Raw genomic sequence first — 21,886 nt, forward strand, 5'->3', positions numbered from 1 at the left:
GATAATAATGCAGTCCCCCTTTATTCTTTTCCTTGTCTCCCCAATCCAAGGGACTCTTCGTACCATGGATAGTCTACTTTTACAATGTGAAGGAAGGGGTCTATTAGTCTGGAGCCACTGCATAACTTTATTTTTCAGTGACCAGGTGGATTCACTCATATGTTCTTCCAATTCTGGTACCCCCGTGAGGATCACAGTATAGGGGCTTGCTTCTGGGGGAAGATGAACTGGTCTCTTTGTACTAACTGGTTTACTGGGTGCATCAGCAGCCTGTTGATTGATCAAGGGTTTGGGGGAAGGGGGCTTTGAGTTCGTTCTGGTAGGGTCAGCAGTTGTTAGTGGCTTTTCATGTACTTGTTTGGTGGTGCCCTTAGTACCTGTAGGAATTGCTTGTATAATAATTGAGGTTTTGGGGTTTTTTCCTGTGGGTAAGGGGGTTTTATGTATTGTGGGTTGGGGCGCAGATTTTTGTACGGCAGCTGCTTTAGCATGATTGACAGTCGTAGGGACTGGTAGAGCCAGGGTGGTAGTGGGAGGTTTAAGATGGCTAGTGTGGTTGACTAATCTGGCAAGCTGCTTCTCGATATTGTTAAGAGTTCGCTCTATTGGAAGTAGTTGAGATTTTATGAGGTCCTTGATTAAGTCAAGCACTTGTGCGTTAAGCTCAGGGTGGTTAGTATTTGCAGTGTCGTGACCCCTATAAGCCTCATCCAACGATGCGGCCAGAACAGTGGAGTCATCCACATTAGCGGGCAATGAATGTCTTGTGTTATTTTGGAGGTTGGTACGAGGAGATTTTTTTGACCTAGTACGCTTCGGTGGGCAGTGCTGCTTAGTCTTGGGTATCGGCCTTGTACTAGCTTGTTTGGGAAAGGCACCCTCCTTAGGCGCCTTCTCAATTTTTGTGGGGGAGGCTACTACTAATGGTAGCGACACTATCAAAGGTTGCGACTCTGTTAAAGTTAACGGTGCAGTTTGAGTGGGGCTAATCACCAGGGTAGGTGTTTTCTCCAAATCATCCATAGAGGCTTCCCCTAGAGAAAAATGAGTGACAGATAAGTCGACGCTCATAGGGATAGTATGAAGTTCTGCGCGAGTTTCTTGCAGTAATGGGACGTTAATTTCCTGGTGGGTAGGTGTTTTGGCTAAAGCCAGAAGGCCCATGGAGGATCTTCGTGCTGCAGCAAGGTCCTGGGAAACACGTCTTTCAAGCAATACAATCCCCTGGTTGATAGCGTCATTAGCTTTTGTAATGAATTGATCAATTGGGCCAGTTACTTGACCCACTCCTTGGGCTGTCTTATTCCTCATGGCCCTGGTAGTCATAATGGCAGTATAGTACACGTAGGTAGAGAAATAATCAATGTGATAGTAAAGTACACCCCATATAAGTTGTAATTATCAATGGGCAGATGACGATGAAGAAAGAGAGTTGGCCCAGACCAGACTTGCCCAGGCTTGAACGGGCTTAAACGGGCCCGCCCTTGGCCCGGGCGTCGACCCGCGCGCGTCCCGCGATGCGCGTTGGCGACCTTGCTTAAGAACAGTAAGAGGTGAAATGGGGCGGGGCACTGGGAGGGGGCGCGGCCCGCACGGGAAGAGGAAACAGCTGGTGGTGATTACGCTGTACCTCGCAGTCCCGGGGCCGCGCCTCTCGCCTCCTCTGCGGCCGCGCTGGTGAAACTCCGTCCTCCTCGGGCACTGTAAGTAATTAGTATCAAGGGCTACTCCTGTAGCGGTGATCTGGCAAAGACCTGGACACGATGACCTCTGTAGCGAGCGGCGCCCGCGAAGCGGGGGCCGCGAGAGGTTAAGAGCACTTCAATAGGGGCGGGGCACTGGGAGATGGCGCGGCCCGCACGGGAAGAGGAAACAGCTGGTGGTGATTACGCTGTACCTCGCAGTCCCGGGGCCGCGCCTCTCGCCTCCTCTGCGGCCGCGCTGGTGAAACTCCGTCCTCCTCGGGCACTGTAAGTAATTAGTATCAAGGGCTACTCCTGTAGCGGTGATCTGGCAAAGACCTGGACACGATGACCTCTGTAGCGTCAAGTGAACTATGGTGAAAGGTGTAAATGGTTAACCGTGATCCGGACGGAGGGAAGGTAAGTATGGCAGTGAAGGTGTCCAGTGCGGACGAAAACGCAGTCAAGTACGTCGTGGCACACAAATTATGCCGCGGTGACTAAATTGGAATGGCCTCGCAGTAAGGGAGTGACGTCTAGTGAAAGGAAGGTAGGCGGTATTTACAACAAACATTGCATAGCCAAAAGGGACCTTGCTTTGCCAATGTATGTAAGCTATGTTGTAGAGCATTGTGGTTGCTGTACACCATGTTAAAAAGTTATAATAATTTAATTTTTTAGGAAGCAGTCACAGAGCACCACAAAAAGTAGAGCAGTGAGAGAGCAAGAATCACAAGAAGTTAAAGAGAGAGTAAAAGAGACATGCTAGATGCAGGTGCATGAGGCTGGGGTCCAGGAACAGTATTGGAGCTGGGTCTGCACGGTATAGTCGAAGTACTTGGCACAGGTAAGTGGGACAGGCACGGCCAGGTAGTGTTTGTTTAATGGCTAGTTAGCGCTGCAGCTGAACTTAAGTAGCAACATGACTGGGAAGGACTTATGGGGGCTGGACTGGAGTGGGCACAGAAAAAGCAGGTAGTAGTGCAGCGCTTGGAAAAGAAGTTGGACGGTCACAAGGTGGTTCAGAACAGGGAGCGGAGAGAAGGAAAAGCAACAAAAATCTGAAGTAGAGGTTAATCTGTTGTTCCTGCTATTTATACATGAGGTAATTTTAGATTTTTTTATTAGTATTTTTAGTTTTACCTCTAGCAATTCTATGCCTTCTCCAGATAAGAAATAGTCCCTGGAAAAAGTGTTTAAATACCAAAGTGGTGGTTGTGCTCACAGTTTCATGGCATTCCCACTAGTAGAATACCCATCTCTCTATATTAGAATTACACACACAAAATATTTATGCACGTAAATCTTTCTGGAGTGTAGAACACGCTTTTTTAATGTCAAGTTGCATTCCGGCTGTAAAAATGCTATCTTCACCTGTACACTTAACGTACACTGCTACATCGGTTTGCACTCAAGCCGAGGCTCATTTCAAGTTGCGGAAGAGGCTTAAGCAGGTTCACCATGGAGAGTTCTGCTTGGTCTAGTACATCCATTCATTTATATAATACATAGTGGTTTATTCCTCACTGTTAGTTTTCCAAACTGTTGCTTCGTCAGTGACCTTTTTTGCATTTTTATTTGCATAATTGCGCTTTAACTGGAACTTAATCGTTTCACATTCTAGATTTTTCCATGCCTGAAGAAGGCCGCTTTGCTAACACTACACTTAGTAAATATTTAAAATTATTATGACTGTTTGTATAGCGGCCATCTAAAAACTGTGTTACCAAATAGCTTTGCTTTCCAGAAGTGAGGCAGAACAAAGTGTTTTCTCCTATAAAATAGTTGTTCAACTCTCCTTCCTTGGCAAATGAAACGAAGCCTGGGCATGCTTTTGTGAACCTAACCGGGGGAAACTGTTCTTCTAAGCGCTATGGTGAATTCCAAGCATTGAGATTGGGACTGTCCACTCGACACAGATGGGGCAGTCAAGGGCTCCCCGCGTGGGTAGTCTTCTACGTGCACTGCAGAGGGACCACTCATGTCATGAGAATGCAGAGGAAACATGCACTTGTTTGAAAGTGAAGACTGGCACATAGTAAAACCGCAATATCATTCTAAAACAGGAATGAAACCGTAGAACTGTGTGAATTGTTGAGCAGGGGTCAACAAGTGCATTGTTACTTGCAGGAATTAGTAAAAATATGTTACCCTCTGGACTTGCAGGAATTATACATATAAGAATGGCGTGGGGGGAGGGTGCAGCACACAACATTATGCATGAGACTTAAGCAAGAGCCTCTGTCATTACCTGTGGCTCCGTTCTAGTTCCACAGCAGGCCATTTTGGTCTGGGAGGGGCCGATCCTGCAGGGGCCCCAACTCCTGCTGGCTAGGAGGCTTGTCTGCTACCTAATGCATGAGTTCTGAGCTGCCGTTCATGTTGCGAACCCCCAGGGGAGGGACTTCCTCACACCTCCTTTGGGCTCCTCTGAAAGCTGCTGGATGACCCCCCAGTGCATCTACTTTCCCTGTTTAGCACGCAGCAGGCCCAACCTCCCTTTATTCTCATCGCTGCCCCCAGGTTAGAAGCACAGACTTGACCCAGTTTGGCCTTTGAAAGTGAGCTTCAAAGTCCATGCATGAAATGCTTCAAGGCGAGCAGGCCGCTGGGGGGCGCCATTCGGCGCAGGCACTCCAACTCCCCACGGGGCAGCTCAAGAGTGTCTGCTGCCTCCCAGTGATACTCGATCTCCTGTATGTGCACCGCGCCGCATATCATCCAGGATATGGAAGAGTGTCTGCAGGTTGTGCAGGAAGGTGCAATGGGTAGCCCCTTCATGCCCTCCGTCAGCTCCAGCGGCACCAGCCGGCAGGGATCCGTGCTGAGAGCAGCAGCCATGGAGCCCTAGGCCAGGGCACTTACCCCCTTCGGACCTCCCAACACTGGAGACGTCGCCTGGGGAGACGAGGCGCTGCTACACTAAGTCCAAAGAAAGATGCACCGTGTTCCAACAAGGGCAACTTTTTTCCACATGAAAACTGTGTTTATCCTATGAACTAGCCTACAAGATTTTTATGTCACTGGATAGAGCCATGCCTCCACCTGATTGGTTAGAGTCACAAGCCCCAGTCACCATGATTGGCTTAAGTTAAACCCATTCACAAGTTTGATTTTCGATGCTGGAGCAAGAATATACCTGAAAATCAAACTAGGAATGTCCATCATTATATACGGATACATGCAGTAGTTTGACCAATATAGTTTTCTGACTCCCTAAAGATTTAATGGCTCTGAACATCCAGTAGATTTTGCCTCTGTTTGAACAAATGATTGCAGACAGAGTTACCAATGGGATTAAATAATAGAGAAAACATTGTTTATTTGGCTGCCCTGCCAGAGACGGGAATAGACCATCGACTGCTTTCTGCTGCTTGTTTAGTAGGTATTCTAAAACTGACTTGTTACTGCTGTGGAATACGGTTACTCTTCGTTCAATACATTTGTTACTCTTAAAAACCCTACAGTTTTGCCAGTAACAAGAGCAGCTAATAGATAAAGCTTCAAGGACCCAAAGGCAATTATAGAAAATCCTCAGGCCGAATGGGCAGACAAGCGTGAAACGTAAACACACTCATGCGCGTCAAACTTTTTAGAAAAGGTGGGACATGCACCCGCCATTAGCCACATGCAGGCTACGATTTTTAAATGACACACAAAACCAATCCAAAGCGTGGGAGGAGTCAGACCCCACAAAGTAGAGACAGCAGATCGCCTAACTGCGCAAGCACTGTCCAGGCTCGACCTAAAAAGCATTGAGGGGCACCAGTCGGAGAGTGCCAACAGTTTAAAAAAAATGTTTTATTGTTGGTGCCATAACCGACTTTCATGATGACATCATGTTGCATTTTCTTGTGAAAGTTACAGATTTTTCTAAAACTGTTGTGGAACACCTGACATTAAAAGTATCTTTACATTAAAACATCAAGCAAGTGTAGTACCATTTTCTTTTTACATTCTGTGGAATCATATATGCCTTACCTTGAGAAGTAATGTGTGGCAATGTGGTTCCTGCACCTTCTCTCCTCACCTCAACAGCTCTGCTTTCATCTGTAGGCTGCTGAACACTTGTGCCAGGATCTTCATCATCTGAATCTGAGTCCGAACCCACAATGTGTAGGTCTCTCCAACTGGCAATATTGTGTAGGATGGCACATGTTGCCACTATCTTACATGCAACATCTGATAGAGACATCTAGCCACAGAACCTCCAAACCATATCGGTCCCATTCTGTCTTGAGGGTTTGTAAGCTCATTTTATAGCGTTTCCCCACTCAAAGGATTTCTATAGGCAGGCAGTTGTGTGATGGAGCACCATATGTGGGGTCTCGTGCATGGCTTCTTGCATGACATATAAACATCAAGGAAGTATCACCATTTTTTATGAGTGCAATTTTCCCCATGAGTGATCATTTCAATGTGTTCCAGAAAACAATGGAGGGGTGCAGGTTAGAGATCACCCTGCCGATATTCAGTTTATATGCCTGATGTTACCCATGGTTGGTATGTATCCAAAGGTATTGAAGATATCCGTCTTCCAGGACAATCCCGCCTCAGGCAGGCAATCCATCGGCAAACCCTTAATTTGCCCCAGTGGGAAAAGAGCCAACTTGGCACTGTGAACCCATAGTCTCAAGAATTCCCAAGAACTCCCGGTGGAGATTAAGAAGGAGGGTACCAAAATAATAAGGTTGGCGCAGATAAACCATTGCGTCATTTGCATATAGAGAGACCCCATACATCATATTGCCTTCTTGCTCCCTCCAACCACGCAGTACATGACGGAGCTGACGAGCCACCGGCTCCATTGCGGGGCAAAGATCAAGGAGGATAATGGACTCCCCTGGCACGTATCTCTTTGTAACAGGATCTCCACCGACAAACAGTGTCCAGTTTGCACTCTAGTCATTAGGCTGTTAAAAAGCAGTTTAGCGCCAGAATACGCTTTCATAGTGTATTCTGACGCTGTATGAATCCTGATTGGTACGTATGGATTAAGCAGGGGAGATAGAGCAACAGTCTGGCACCAGAATATGACTGAGTAGTTTCTGATTCACATTCAGCATAGAGATCAGATGGAACGAGCTCACCACAAGGTGGTCCTTACCTGGTTTTGCTATTAAATCTGTATGTGCTTCCCTCATTGAGTTTGGGAGGTAGTCCTCTAACGCCTCGGCATAAACTTGTATCAATCTGTCTGCAAGAGCCCCAGAGACGACCTCATAAAATGTTGCTGCTAACCTGTCACCCCCAGGCGATTTAGCTGTTTTCAAGGCATTTGCCGCCCAAACAATTCCTGTTGAGTCAACTGTGCCCTCAGCTGGTTACAATCCTCCATGGGGAGGCACGGAAGTGGCAGCCGCGCCAGATACTCCAGGAGCAGGTGCGTCTTCATCTTCACACCCGGTTCGGTATACATGTCACTTAAATGGGCCGCAAAACCTAATTTACCGCTTCTCTCAAAGTGCGAAAATTAGCTGCGTCGCGGTTTGCGATCTAACCAGTCATGCCTTGTCGCCCTCCCTATAACCCCTCCTATTTCTGGTATGTTGATTATGTTTTCCAGGCAGTTCCAAAGTTCACAGGCCTTATGTTGTCTATCCCAGGCCCGCAGGGCTGCTAGATCACTGGACAGTGCTCTCTAGTGCAGCCTCTTGATGAATCAAATCATCTTCTAGAGTACAGGGTATATGTACCATAGATGCCATGCATACCCCATAGAACACCACCTTCATGGTGTCCCGTTCAGTCACCCTGCTATTCGTACTGGCCCAGTTATGTTCAAAGTGATTGATCAGATCCTCCGAGAGCATATCCCGAAATAATTGATTGGTCAAAGCATAGTCCATAGAGGCACCCTCAGCACTCACCTTTCCAGGGAGTATGTAGACAATAAGGGTGAGTGGTCCGATATGTAGCAGGCTAGATATTGCACACCAACCACTCTATGGATACATTCTAAGTGGGTAAAGTAGTAGTCAAGCCGGCTATGGGTATGGGTCCGCCGCTTGTAACATTAAAATGCATGTTTGTGGGTGTATTTGTCGCCATATATCGGTAAGCACACCAGTGTTTGTGACAGTGCTGATGTCATTCAAGGTTTTGTGTCTTTTCTCAGCAGCCATCTAATCATCTGACCATCGAGCACACACTTAAAGACACCTGGCTTGGCTACCTCCCAGTTCAGAGATACCCGAGCTGCCGCTAACAGTGTACCAAGGAAAGCACCATTGTCTGTGTTAGTAGCATAGACATTTATAAGCCAAAGCTCATGGCGTTCAATGTGCCCTCCTAATTAACATATCTGCTGTCACGATCAGTCTGTACCTGTGTGGGCTTAAATCGAATCCCCGGGGCCACCCAAATAAAGGCACCTTGTGCATAACCAGAGTAGGACTGTGGACGTGGGGTGACAGCGGGCCGGAATAACAGGCGAGGAGGCCGGATATAGTGGGCAATGTCTGTATTTAATTTCAAAGGATGCACTCAGTAGTGTAAGGAAACGCAGAGGAAACAAAGGTACGGCTCCACTGGACGACGGCTCGGTCTGGTCCGGGGTCACACTGGGGTCTTGGTTCTTCGAGGAGGTCCGGATCTGGCGTGGTCCTCGGAGGTTTAGAAACGATCGTGAGGAAGGGAGGTAGGGTCGGGTCCAGACAAGGAACGGCGGAAGTAGAGAGAGAAAAGGGTGTCCTGTGAGGGGTTCGTGAGGGGAGACGCTATTTCTGCAAGTGCTGTACAGGGTGCATAAGTGCTATACTAGTAATTAGTGTTAGCGCGAGGCAGGGTGATACTAAAGAGAGTTTATATACAATGCACCTAGTGTGCTACAGGGCCTGTACTCGGGTACTCACACGCTCCGCCGCAACTCTCCAGTGAGTTGCGGCCGCTCCCCAACCACCTCCTGCGGACTCCACCAGTCCTCGCTCCACACGTCGTCTTCTTCTGTCGCCTTCTCTGCCACCGCTCCGGTCTGAGTCTCCTGCCACGAGATCGCTGCTCCGACTGGTCTGGTCTCTGCTTCCGGCTTTTCCAGCATCCGGATCCGGGTTTGAGGAGGGACTTCCGGGATCATGGTGGGGTGCTTCCGGTGAGAGGACATTCCCGATTGCTTCCTGGAAAAGAGGACAGAGGGGTGGGGTTCTGGTTGTTAGGGATGTATCCAGGGACGCCTCTGGATAGGCTTCCGGGAGGGGCGATTGTCCGAAGAGATGCGGCCCAAGCGGGGTAAGGGAAGAGGCCGCATCACAAGGACATAGCAAAAGCCTGTCCCCTCCATCTATCCTTAGATATTTAATGCAATCTCCCCACAGATTTCCTGACGAAACTCCACCAAATACACCATATCTTCATAAATATGTGCAAACTCTATTGCGCTTTACCGATCCCTGTAGGCTTCGCAAATTACAGGTCAGTAATTTATATTTGGTACCCAGGCTAGACATACTCGACTTGAGTAGATATCCAGTATCCCACTGCCCCTGTAGTCTCCTCACCCCTCTGACCGAAGTGCCATACTGCAATGGAAGCCACTCTCCCCTACATATAAACCATCAAAAACATGGTCACAGTCATACCAGTTCGTAAAGAATAAACTCCACCAACAACCATTCATACCACTCTTTACCGCCCACGGGCAAAATCTGTTCCTCCTACTCTACCGATGGCCGAAGAGCCCACAGAACTCCACCAGGACCAATTTCATATAAACAAAGCCTCCAGCATCCTCCAAGCTCCTCACTGCCTTCACCTTCCAACGGTCAAGCACAGGTGGCAGGCCACGTCGCAGCCGCCATCTAGAGGAATGAGAGTCCCCCTCCAGATGGACCTCAGTCCCAACTCCAATCCAGGTCCCAGTAACTCTGTCCGCTGTTCGCCCGCCAGAAAATACTGCCCCTAAACTGGTCAGAGAGGAGGACTCCTCATTTCCAGACAATGTGTAAGTGTAAACAATGTCACAGCCACTCTGCTTCACAGTATTCGGCTGTTTCGGCTGTAATCAGTGGCAACCGTGGTGGTAGCCAGCTCAAGTTTCAATCATTGACGGGGGCCCTCCACTCCTCCTCCAAGGGTAGGCCTGTCCTAGCTGGTACACAGGCACCTTCTTGAGGCGGAGTACCACCATTCTCTATTGGCGCTCCGCACGTTCAAACCCCACATGGGCTGTCTCCTCTGCTCCTCCGTTGCAGCTTGGCCTTAACCTTGTCTGGGCTCCCTACCACAGCTGTCGAGTACTTTACGTGTAGGCGGCCTCTAGCCCTTGTCCAGCCCTCAATATGAGCTCACCACAGCAAGGCAGAGCAAGGCAGCACTGACAGCCCCCTGGTAACGCCGACCGCCGAGAGTGCCACTCCGCCACAGGCTGCACTCTCAACCATGTCTCAGGAGTCCTCCGCCATCCTGATTCAAGGGGCGGAGTGCAGTCTGTAAAAGAAATCAGGATGTCGGGGTGCAGTGCCTCACTCCGCTGGCAATCATCTTCGTCAGTGCCACAAGATTATGCTGGATTACAGCCTTTATGTAGGGAGCCACAGCGGGGCACAGCTACTTTGCCATCTTGGTTGGCCACGCCCCTCACATTTGTCTGTTGCCAGCAAAACCCTCTATCTGTTGGCCATTTGTTTGAACGCAGACATCTGCTTGTATCTGACCATCTCTTCTAGGATGGTTCTTGAGTTATCAAAGACTGAACATGAAGTTTCACCACACCTAGTGACCTGTGTCACAATAGAATTCTGTAAATGCCAGAGACTGTCTCCTGGTTTAAGTCTTCGTGAAGTGGTAGAACGTGAAGTGCTAACATAATGTTTACCTTAGCAGACAAAGTACACATTGACAGACTCTTGATTTTGGCTTTTGTCTGATTTAAAAAACACATCGTCTCCCTAACAAGTCTCCCTGCTTATATAATGGCTTACTGTGGGGTTAGACCAGGAAGTCTTACACCACGAATTTCAGGCTCTTTTGGCCAAAGTGAGGGTTCCGGCATCTGAAAAAGGGACTTGTTATTCCTGTTACTTCCTGGTACCGAAGAATAGCAGTCATCTGTCCTATTCTAGACGTTTGGCCTCTCATGCCGTTCTGTGCAAGAACAAATTCAAGATGTTCACTTGATGGCCCAGCTACTTTCTGCCTTGTATTTTGGGTACTGGATGTTGGACCTGCAGGACACCTTTTTCACATCCCTGCCTACAGGCCCCCAAGCACTACCTGTGGTTGAAGGTGGGTCACAAACACTTTCAGTGTGTTGTGCTCCCTTTCGGCCTCACCAGTGCTCCTCAGGTGTTCATAAAGATGATGGCGGTGGTCACTACCCATCTGAGAGGAAGAGAGGGACCAGTCGTCCTCCTCCCTCAGTGACTCGCCATGTAAGGTGGGTTTGCCACAGTCGGTCACGGACCGCTTTCAAGTAATCGAGAACCTCTTGACATGGTTGGGGTTCTTGATCAACCTGCTGAAGTCACATCTAACTCCTTTGCAGAGGCTCCCCTTCATCTGAGCCATCCTGGATATGGTGCACTATCAAGCTTTTCCTCCAGACCAGCAAGTCCAGGATATTTGGGCTATAACACCAATGTTCTATCCTCTGCAATGGGTCTCACTGTGGATGGTTCTGATGCTCCTGAGCCTATTTGCTTCCTGCATCCTGCTCACCCATCATGCCAGATGGCACATGCGACATTGCAGTGGGCACAGCACAGAGGAACCCTGTTTGATTCCTTCCACATGTCGGGGAGACTGCAAAAGATATGTAGTGATGGCTGCTCAATCGCAATTGGACTAGCGGTAGACCCCTCTCCCTACCCATACCCTACCCAGAACTGACGGTGGAGACGGACGCATCATACTGGGTTGGAAATGTCATCTTAAACAGGTGGAGATCGGAGGCCTCCAGTGTCTGGCAAAGTCCCACCTCCACTTAAACCTGTTGGAGCTACCTGTGGTTCTAATGGATAACACCACTGCCATGTGGTACTGCAACAAGGAGGGCAGGTAGGGTCCAGGGTCCTGTGCCGTGGCGGGATCTTTACATGCCAGTGCAGACAAACTCAGTCATCAAAACCTAGTGTATTACAAATGGCAATTACATCTTAAGCTGGCACAAGGCATCTTTCGGCTGTGGGGATGAACCCTAGCTAGATCTGTTTGGCACCACTGAGAACACCAAGTGCCAACACTTTTGTACACTGGATTTCCCAAGAAGTCTCTCTCTCTGGGATGCATTCCATTTAGAGTGGAGCATGGAACTTCTGTATGCCTTCCTACTACTGCTTCTCCTCCCCCGATTTTTGAAGAAGATCAGGAACGACTAGGCCCAAGTCATCCTAGAAGCGCCAGATTAAAACAGGAGAATGTAGTACCAGAATTTCTGGGCCTGAGCATTTGCTCCCTTATCAGGCTTTCACTATGGACCTCCTTTTGCAAGAGTAGAGCAGAGTCTTGCCCTCAAGCCTGTGCATTCTGCAACTCCATGCGTGGGGATTGAGTGGTGGCAGTTGAGTTCTTTTGATCTTGCTCCTGATGGCATTGATTTTATTTTAGCAGCCAGGTACCCTTCTATGAAACCTGTATATGCAGTGCACTAGGTCAAGCTTGTGGAATAGTTTGGTACCTAGCAGTTGTACTCCTTTCAGGTGCACTGTCGGAAGTTGTGTTGTTCACTTGTTTTTGGCTACACACTTGGAACAGTTAAAGGTTACCTGTTGTCTCTTTCAGCATTTGTACATTTACTGGACCAGCAAGTCACCAATTGTGATGCATTTTATAAAACGTTTGTAACATATGGTTCTTGGCATGTAGGGCTGCTGACATTCATATCTGTGCATAGATCGCCGCCTAGTGTTGGGTTCGGATGATATGTTTCCACACATACTCTTTGTAATACCCCAGTGGGATTTTAATTTAGTCTGCATCTTTCTGATGTGTACCCCTTTCGAACCAATGCAGTTATTTGTTGCACCTCCTCACCTTAAAAACAGTCTTCCTGGTGGTGATAATGACTACAATCCAGGTGAGTAACTCCCTGTACTGCCACCTTACAGAACCCTTTCCCCCAAACTGGTTCTTAGTACTCGAGCTTCATTCCTGCTGAAGATGGTGACACCTTGCTACCTCGGACAAGCCATCGCTCATCCGCCATTCTTTGCTCCCCCACCCACCCCCTGAAAGAGGAAGAGAGGCAACATAATTGTGACCACAAAATGAGCACTGAGCTTCTACATCGATCATACCAAAGAATGAGTGGACGATGTGCTCTTTGTGGGTTTCTTTGAAGCAAAGAAGTGCAAGACGCTGCAGAAATCGATCATCTCTCGATTTAGAACCCTCTGTATTAGGATCTATTATGCATTGGTTAACAAGCTTCCTCTAGAAGGCCTATGGGCTCCCTCTACCAGAGCCAAAGCTGCCTCCACTGCATTAGCATGTGTGTCATGACTATCTGTCAGGCAACTCTGTGGGAATCATTGCATATGTTCACGAAGCATTACTGCCTTGACAGGTCAGTAGGGGTGGTCATTTTGCTAACTCGATTCTGCTGGAGCTTTCAGTATGAGCCATTCCACAGATCTACCACCTTGGGAGGTACTGTTTCATTCAAAAGGTAGGGAATCTGCTCTTAGAAGTATCCACCAGAAGAACAAGATACTGCACTTTGATAAAGTATTTATGGTAGATAATCTACCTAACCACAGATCTCTAACCACTCTCCCCATTGTGCATCATGGTCTCTTCTATCTAATAAGATCCCAATCTAGGAATCTGTACACTGGTTCGTTCAGTTAGCCCCATCTTAGTGCACAGAAGTGTTCCTGAAAGAAACTGATGTTAATGTACATGGGTGGCACTTTTATGCGGCTCTGCTCCGGATGCGGATTTGCACGGCTTCACTTGCTGGTGTGCAGTAGCACTGCTTTGAATTTCTCGGTTCCGGTCTGGGACTTGCAGATATTGTCAAGGAGAGGAATCTGCAGTTAGAGTATTCACTGATAGGAGCGTTATCAAAGGTAGGTAATTTCTCCTTTAATACCTTACATTTTTTAGTTATCACTTACCTTTTCCACTCTGTAGCAATAAGCAACTGCCATTGAACATTTTGTTTCCTAAATTACTTTGTGGACTCAGCTGGGTTTGACATACCATATTTAATGTCTGGATAGGAAAAGATTCATTTACACAGTACACGAATATGTGCTTAAGTGGTTACTGCACCAGCTGTAGAATTTGTGTGCATCATGAAGGTTATAGCTTTAATCTGTACGTGAGGCCGCTGGCTGATGTCGTCAAGTAGTGGGGCTTGACCATGGTCTCATACGCTGATGACACTCAGCTGGCGGTCACGCTCAGTGGGGACTCTGACTTGGATGCCCCTAGGTTCCAGAATGGGCTGAGGACGCTTGCCAGCTGGATGAATTCCAACTATCTCCAGCTGAACGCAAAAAAAAACGAGATAATGATCATCTGCAAGAAATCGGAACTTTGGGGCGACATATGGTGGCCTCCGGAACTGGGGCCTACCCCGACTCCGGTAATGGAGACAAAAAATCTTGGAGTGTGGCTAGATCCCGCCCTTAGTTTTGCAAGAGGATTGCCGCCAGCTGTTTTGGCATTCTGCGAGGTCTAAGACCAGCATTGAAATGTTTTGACGCCTCTACCAGGCAGCTGGTGTTGCAGGCAACTGTGATCTCTCGGCGTGACTACGCCAGCTCTCTCTTGGTAGGGGTGAACCAAGCTGAAACTGCTCGTTTGCAGCGTGTACAGAACGCGGCAGCCAGAGCTGTGGTGGGTCTGCCCAGGTTTTTCTCCGCTGCCAACACTCTACGTTCTCTCCACTGGCTTCCAGTCAAGCAGAGGATTCAATTTAAAGTACTCTGCTTGTCTTACAAAATTCTTAAAGGCTCCTCTGCCCCGATTCTCACGAATCTCTTAACGCCTAACGTCCCTGCCCGCTCCCTGAGATCTTTAGGTCAGGATCTAGCAGTGGTCCCTCGGTTTAAACTTAGCCGAGCTGGAGGCCGCTCATTCCGAGTTCGGGCTGCGGTCTTGTGGAACTCTCTTCCTTTAAAGATACGAGCTTCTGACAATCTCTTTTTATTTCGTAGGGCCATTAAGACTTTCTTGTTTCCTTGAGCCTGTTTTCCCCTAATTTACTGCCTTCTAGTTGTGTTGTGTTGGTTTACCTTGTCAAGCGCCAGGACGCTCCTTCGCTGGAGCAGCTGTGCGCTGATTAAATTTCCATAACATAACATAACATAACAACCCTATATTCAAACTTTACCAAGGAAATCTGAAATAGTTCTTTGGGTGAACTACTACGAACTGATTAAACTATAGCGATTCGCAGTTTCAGAGTTGGCTGGACCAGAAAATTGCTTCTCAAAGTCGATCATGAAAAAAAAAACAGATGGCCATCTGATACTTTACATCTTAAGTGTGTGTCTTACCACTCTTATTGATTTCATCCTTAATTAATAGATTTCTTGGTTCATGGTTACCAAAGCCCTCATTTTTATTTGCAATGAGCCCTGAAGTAAATTGTACCTTTTAGAATCATTTCACCTAAGGGTACTTCAGCGACTGTGGACCTACTGTGCGTATGTTTTATATGGATTGGTAGAGCTGCTTGTGTGTGGCGAGTAAGTAAAATTCACTCTGAACCTATGAGAAAAAACTTGTTATAGGTCTTCCTTTACTCTCTACCTGTTTAACCTAAAATTGCCTAAATAATCTGCATATAATTGGCATATGAATTCAAAAGGTGTAGTTGTTCTTTCAAATTAACAACGACAATGGACATTGAGATGTACACACTAGTTTTGCTGTCAGTTGCCTTCTAACTAGCTAGTAGCTGGAGCGGCAAGAGGACATTTCAAGAAGGCTTGCACAAATGCAGGGACCGTTTGTAAAAGGTTAGACTTTTCATGTTGGGGGCACACTTTTTGGAGAGGCATCATTTTGGGACACAGTAAGGCAGTGTAGCGAGCGATCGTAGTGAGCCCGAAACACCTAAGGGGAGTTTGGGGGTTCTCACTCACTCTGTCTGTCTCCCTCTCTCTCTCTGTCTCCCTCTCTCTCCCTCCCTCCCTCTGCCTCCCTCAGTTTCCCTCCCTCTGTCTCCCTCTGTCTGTCTCCATCTGTCTCCCTCTGTCTGTCTCCATCTGTCTGTCTCCGTCTGTCTCCCTCTGTCTACCTCCCTCTGTCGCCCTCCTCCCTCTGTCTGTCGCCCTCTGTCGGCCGCTCTGTGTCTCCCTCTCTCTGTCTCCCTCTGTTTCCGTCCCTCTGTCTCCCTCCCTCTGTCTCTGTTCCTCTGTCTCCCTCCCTCTGTCTGTCTCCCTCCTTCTCTCTCTCTCTCCCTCTGCCTCCCTCCCTCTGTCTGTCTTCCTCTGTCTGTCTCCCTCTCTCTCTGTCTCCCTCCCTCTGTCTTTCTCCCACTCCTTCCCTCTGTCTCCCCCTGACTGTCTCCTTTGTTTCCCTCCCTCTATCTGTCTCCCTCTCTCTGTCTCCCTCCCTCTCCCTCCCTCTGTCACCCTCTGTCTCCCTCCCTCTCCCTCTCTCTCTGTCGCAGTCTCTGTCTGTCCCTATCCATGTCTCTGCCTCTATCTGTCTGTCTGTCCCTGTCTCTGTCTGTCCCTGTCTCACTCCCTCTGTCTCCTTCTCCGTCTCTGTCTGTCCCTGCCTGTCTGTCCCTGTCCCTGTCTCTGCCTCTGTGTCTCTGTCTGTCTCTATTGCTGTCTGTCTCTGTCTCCCTCCCTCTCTCTGTCTCCCTCCCTCTCTCTATCTATCTCCCTCTGCCTCACTCACTCTGTCTGTCTCCCTCTCTCTGTCTACCTCTCTCTGTCTCCCTTCCTCTCCCCCTCTCTCTCTCTCCCTCCCTCTCTCTCCTTCTGTCTTCCTCCCTATGTCTGTCTCCCTATGTCTTCCTCCCTCTGTCTGTCTCCCTCTTGTTTGTCTCCCTCTTGTTTGTCTCCCTCTTGTCTGTCTCCCTCTATCTGTCTCCCTCTGTCTCCCTCTATCTGTCTCCCTCTATCTGTCTCCCTCTATCTGTCTCTCTCTATCTGTCTCTCTCTATCTGTCTCTCTCTATCTGTCTCTCTCTATCTGTCTCCCTCTATCTGTCACCCTTCTCCCTCTGTCGCCCTCCTCCCTCTGTCGCTCTCCCTCCCTCTGTCTGTCTCTCCCTCCCTCTGTCTGTCTCCCTCCCTCTCTGTCTCCCTCCCTCTCTGTCTCGCTCCCTCTCTGTCTCCCTCTCTCTCTCTGTCTCCCTCCCTCTCCCTCCCTCTGTCACCCTCTCCCTCTCTCTCTCTCTCTCTCTCTCTCTCTCTCTCTCCCTCTCCATCTCCCTCTCTTTCTGTCTCAGTCTCTGCCTGTCCCTATCCCTGTCCCTGTCTCTGCCTCTATCTGCCTGTCTGTCCCTGTCTCTGTCTGTCCCTGTCTCCCTCCCTCTGTCTGTCCCTGCCTGTCTTCCCCGGTCCCTGTCTCTGCCTCTATTTGTCTCTGTCTGTCTCTGTCTCCCCCTCTCTCTATCTCCCTCCCTCTCTTGCTGTCTCCCTCCCTCTATCTAGCTCCCTCTCTCTCTCTGTCTCCCTCCCTCTGTCTCACTCACTCTGTCTACCTCTCTCTGTTCCTCTTCCTCTCTCTCTTTCTCTCTGCCTCCCTCCCTCTCTCTCCCTCTTGTCTGTCTCCCTCTATCTGTCTCCCTCTGTCTCCATCCCTCTGTCTCCACCCCTCGGTCGCCCTTTTCCCTCTGTCTGTCTCCCTTCCTCTGTCTGTCTCCCTCCCTCTCTCTGTCTCCCTCTCTCTGTCTCCCTCCCTCTGTCTCCCTCCCTCTGCCTGTCACCCTCTGCCTGTCACCCTCTGTTACCTCACCCCAGCTTACAGGGCACACACACAGCCGTACCCAGGTACTTCGCAGGTCTTTAAAAGACCATTTACTTGTTAATGGGGCTTTGTTGTGAATCGCTCGGACCCCATAGAGCAGAGTTTCTCGGAGTCCGCGCTGCTGCGGCAGACTCCGAGACACTCTTTAAAAGGAATGCCTCTTAATTTTAGCAGCATTTATGTGCTAAGTGCCCTGTCATCCTGCGACACACCCACCACTTGCAGGCGACACAGTACTGTGTCGGGACATACAGTTTGGAAAGCTCTGGGTTAGAGCATAGAGGCAGCTTATGATTGAGTATGGAGTTGTTTACTATCTGCCATGATGCTACTTCTGGCCAAATGTCGCATTGCAATACTTTGGAGTTCATCTAGGGCACCCAAAGTCGACACCTGGGTACATGATTTCACATATTGTCAAGAGATGCTGACGGCATATTAGGACCTAATGCCCATGGCCTCACGGCCCAAGGACATATGGACCCTGTTCGTGACATGGGCTGGGACCCGCGCAGCGACAACAACCTCTCAAACCCTAGCCCCTTTGTCACCTCTCCTGACCTTGACTTTACCTCTGAGCCCATGGAGAGCAGTGTAACACATCTAAAATACATTACCACACCCAGACACTAGGATGGACCCCCGTAGGTGACCCGACATATTGAAGTGCACACGTACCCTTGGGTAAATTCAATACATGTAGGCTGGGATAAGGAACTTGGATCAAGATGTATACTGCCAACATTTTACAATGTGTAAAGATGTCATGCATAAATGCCTGCTGTCGACTGTGAAAGTACTAGCCTGTTAACATACTCATGTTTTGCTGCAATTACGGGCTGCCCTGTACACGTTCATATTACTGTATGATGCAAATCTATAAAATAAAAAAAAATAAAAAAGATTATCAAACTTGCTCGTACATCGGTAAAATTGGCAGATGGACAATGGTGGGCAAAGCGAAATTTTATTGCATTTGACGATTATCACAAAAATGGCATGATGAGAAAATGCATTGTACCAAATCATGTATTCCCTTTTTACCTTCCTCAACAGGATTCTGTAATGCGCTTACAACAGGAGAAGGTAAATACCAGTTCATCTAAACTTGAAACGTTTGGTGTTAATCTTTCTCTATGTTCTTCTGATGTGGCTGCATGCTCTAGGCTCAACCAGCAAGCTATATCTCTGAACCATCATTAGAACAATCATGAGATCACTACTAGGTGTGGTCATGTGCCCAAGAACCAGGATATTTGAAGGAATTTGATATGTAAAGATGTATGTGTATTATTTTCTACATAATATTGTTTTTATTTCCAATTATATTGTTTTATTGATATTTCGTAGGAAGGAAGAGGGTGTATCCTCATACATGTACTCCTCCTCCTTCTTTACATTACCTGGTTTGATTTGTATTCTCGTCTGCTCTTCCTTCTCATGTGCGTTGCTTTACATGGTAACACGATATGTGGAATGTTCTTATGCTGGCGTTCTGACATTCTGCAGCATGCATGCGTTCTAGCTCTTGAATTTGGGGGGATTAGGCAGTTGGGACCTGAAGCTGAACTGCATGGATGGTGGCTGGTGGGCTCGCATTACTTGCTCAACCTTTAAGATAAATACAAACCTGTATTGATAAAAAAAAAAGTAGGGAGTTTTTTCAAGCATGGGAATAGACAGAAAGTACTGGCAGGTCTAACCAGCTGTCATTAGCTTTGACGATGTTATCGCTTATTTGCAAGTGATGTTAAATTGCCAAACTCTCTTTTTAATTTTTCAGGTTTCTGTCAGCAAAACAGAGATTTCCTTTTGGTGATCGCCCAAGCAAATCCGACAAAGCTTATACTAAGAGACCCAGTGAAGGCCCCTGACAAAGTTGGCGTAGATCACCTGGAAAAGAGGACTGGCTGCGCGCCTGCCAGGCAGACCTTTCCCACCTGACAGTTTCCAATCAGTAAATGTCTTGCAATAAAATCGGGGTGCACTTGCTTCCATACAGGAGCACTATAAGAACCGTGTTGCTGATTTGGCTCCAGAATATGAAAGTGAAATGACAATGTGATGAAGCTCAAGAACGTGGGATGCCATGATCGTTTGGCCAATCACCAGCACGTCTTTAAAGATGATGATGATGACATCTTTAATCTTTTCTGCCATGCTTCTTAACATTTGACACTTTGAAGACCCATTTAATTTTTTGCCATTGCTTTTAAGGCTCACGTACATGGGTAATGTATTGGCTTGCTGTCTTACGTGCTTGTCTAAACTGAATGATCTTCTTCCAGAGAGAGAGTGAATGAGCACTATCTTGGTTCCGTGCCTTTTCTCTTCTTACCTCAACTCTTGAACCTGCCTGTATTTTGCCTCTTACACTTGATCTAAACTCTGGCATTTTTTTCTTGTATCCCTCAGTTCGTTCTGCACATTGCCTTTGTTCTTCTGATTTCTGCACTTTCTCTTGTGACCGAGGCTTTTAACGCACTGGGGTTAAAGACTCAGGCATGGTCTAATTTCATATTTCCAGTATTGGGATATGGTACATTGACTGACAAAACTCTTAAAACACAGTCTGTGTATTCTGCTATTGAAATACCTTCATGCACATTCTGTGATAAGCAGCTAAGTGCGCTGGAGAGGCACCCATTTCAATTCCGATAGTAAAAATCTTCTCTCATAGCTACACTCCATCCTTTTCATGGGGTCCATTCTTTTCTTGGGGTGCTTCTTTGATAATATCTGGCAGGGCTGTCTACATATATTCAGCGCTACAAAAATACAGTATTAAATCCTGTGTTCCAAAGTAGGTCTAAGAGGCCCAGATCCATGCCAGATTTTCAGCATACCTACTATGTACTTGAATCCCATTTAAACTAATTGTACATTTATCATATTGGAACCCCCCTATTCTTGCATGGATCTAGGTCCTAAAGAACACCCTCAACATTCACCCACACGTGGAACTCCTTTGAACACCACTAATCTGTGGATATTCTAGTCTGCAACAGTTACTGAAATCCTACTGTCCCAGTCACTCTCTTCGGTCTAGCAACCGAAACCTCTGTAAGGACCCCAGGGTTAAAAAAGCTGGCTAGAGCAGTTATTAATTTTCTGATCTGAAACACGCTGCCCTGTTCTCCGAGAAGCTGTCAATCTTTGACCACCTCACGTAAAAGTCTTAAAACATTGCTGTTCATCTGGTTCTTTCTGGCTAGTGACCTACCTCTGTCTAGTGCTGGGAAACCCTTTTGGGTAGCTATGCACTACATAAGACCTTATAATAATAATTTGTGATGTTGTATTTGTTTGATTAATTTGAAATATTGTGTTTTCAGTATTGTACATTAATATTGAATTCTAGCATGCCTCCTCGCAGTGGTAAACTATTGCCTTTGGTTTTATTGACATGTGAACATGTATCTAGCATGGGACAAACCTTTTATATATTTTTATCTTTGTTTTTCACCGATCTCAACCCTGAAGGGTTAAAAGGCATCAATAAAGAAAAATGTTCTGTTCACAAAACACCGTCTTTAAATGCATCAACAAGCCTGGGTGTCAAGTTCTAGTGGTATGCAGCACAATATTATAGTTAAAGTTTGCACCAAGCAGTTTTGGGATATTATATCATCATTGTTGTCCTCTGGCTGGAGAGAAGCCTCATGATTACTTTTCTGCACAAGGGACATTAATACGGAAATCAGATTTTAATGGACACTTGCTACCTTAAATAAACCCTTTCCCCTGCGTTAAGACTGAATCTGAAACATTTTCAAGCAATTCTGAGTAGCGGGCACTAGGTGGCACGACGTTGTGGTTATGATTGAAACGAAAAGGCTATTGAAATTCAGATTTATGGTTAGTGCCTCAATCCATAACTCGTACCACAGCCTTGCAAATCTTAAATCGCAAACCAAATGCAATACCTACTACTTCACAATATTAATACCAATAAATAACAACTAAAAGCAAAATGTACCAACACATAACTCGACTTAAATAATGCTACTTTCATAATGGTCTCTTTCAAAATGGTAAAGGTAATGTAAAATGTAATCTCACCCCTATGATTATTGACAATATTTGTCACATTCAGGGTGAGGTTATGAGCATGACAGTCGGAAACCCCCTGAAATCTGCCTGCTATTTATTTATTTATTTATTTTATTTGCAAAGTTTATATAGCGCTGGCTATGGTATGTATACCATAACTCGTTACATCCACCAGCAGCAAAGTGGTTTAATAAGCGTACAAGGCAATTTAAGTGATGGTAGGTGTTGCATACCATAACCTGTGAATGTCAAGGATTTTCTGGGTTTATAATCTTT

At 47.1% G+C, this 21,886-nt stretch overlaps 1 protein-coding gene across 2 annotated transcripts in view; it reads left to right on the top strand.

Annotated features, from left to right (window-relative positions):
* PAQR3 (progestin and adipoQ receptor family member 3) overlaps positions 1-21,082 on the top strand; it is a 367,149-nt gene extending 346,067 nt beyond the window's left edge. For both annotated transcript variants that reach the window (XM_078676371.1, XM_078676370.1), the window contains 2 exons: positions 18,614-18,643; positions 19,341-21,082. Coding sequence is in view for 1 of the 2 variants with exons in the window: in XM_078676370.1 (XP_078532496.1) it covers positions 18,614-18,643; positions 19,341-19,501 (191 nt within the window). In the remaining variant the exon portion in view is untranslated. The remainder of the gene's footprint in view (positions 1-18,613; positions 18,644-19,340) is intronic.
* The last annotated feature ends 804 nt before the right edge of the window (positions 21,083-21,886 follow it).

Source organism: Lissotriton helveticus, chromosome 2_1, assembly GCF_964261635.1.
Source record: "Lissotriton helveticus chromosome 2_1, aLisHel1.1, whole genome shotgun sequence".
In the NCBI taxonomy this organism is placed as follows: Eukaryota; Metazoa; Chordata; class Amphibia; order Caudata; family Salamandridae; genus Lissotriton; species Lissotriton helveticus.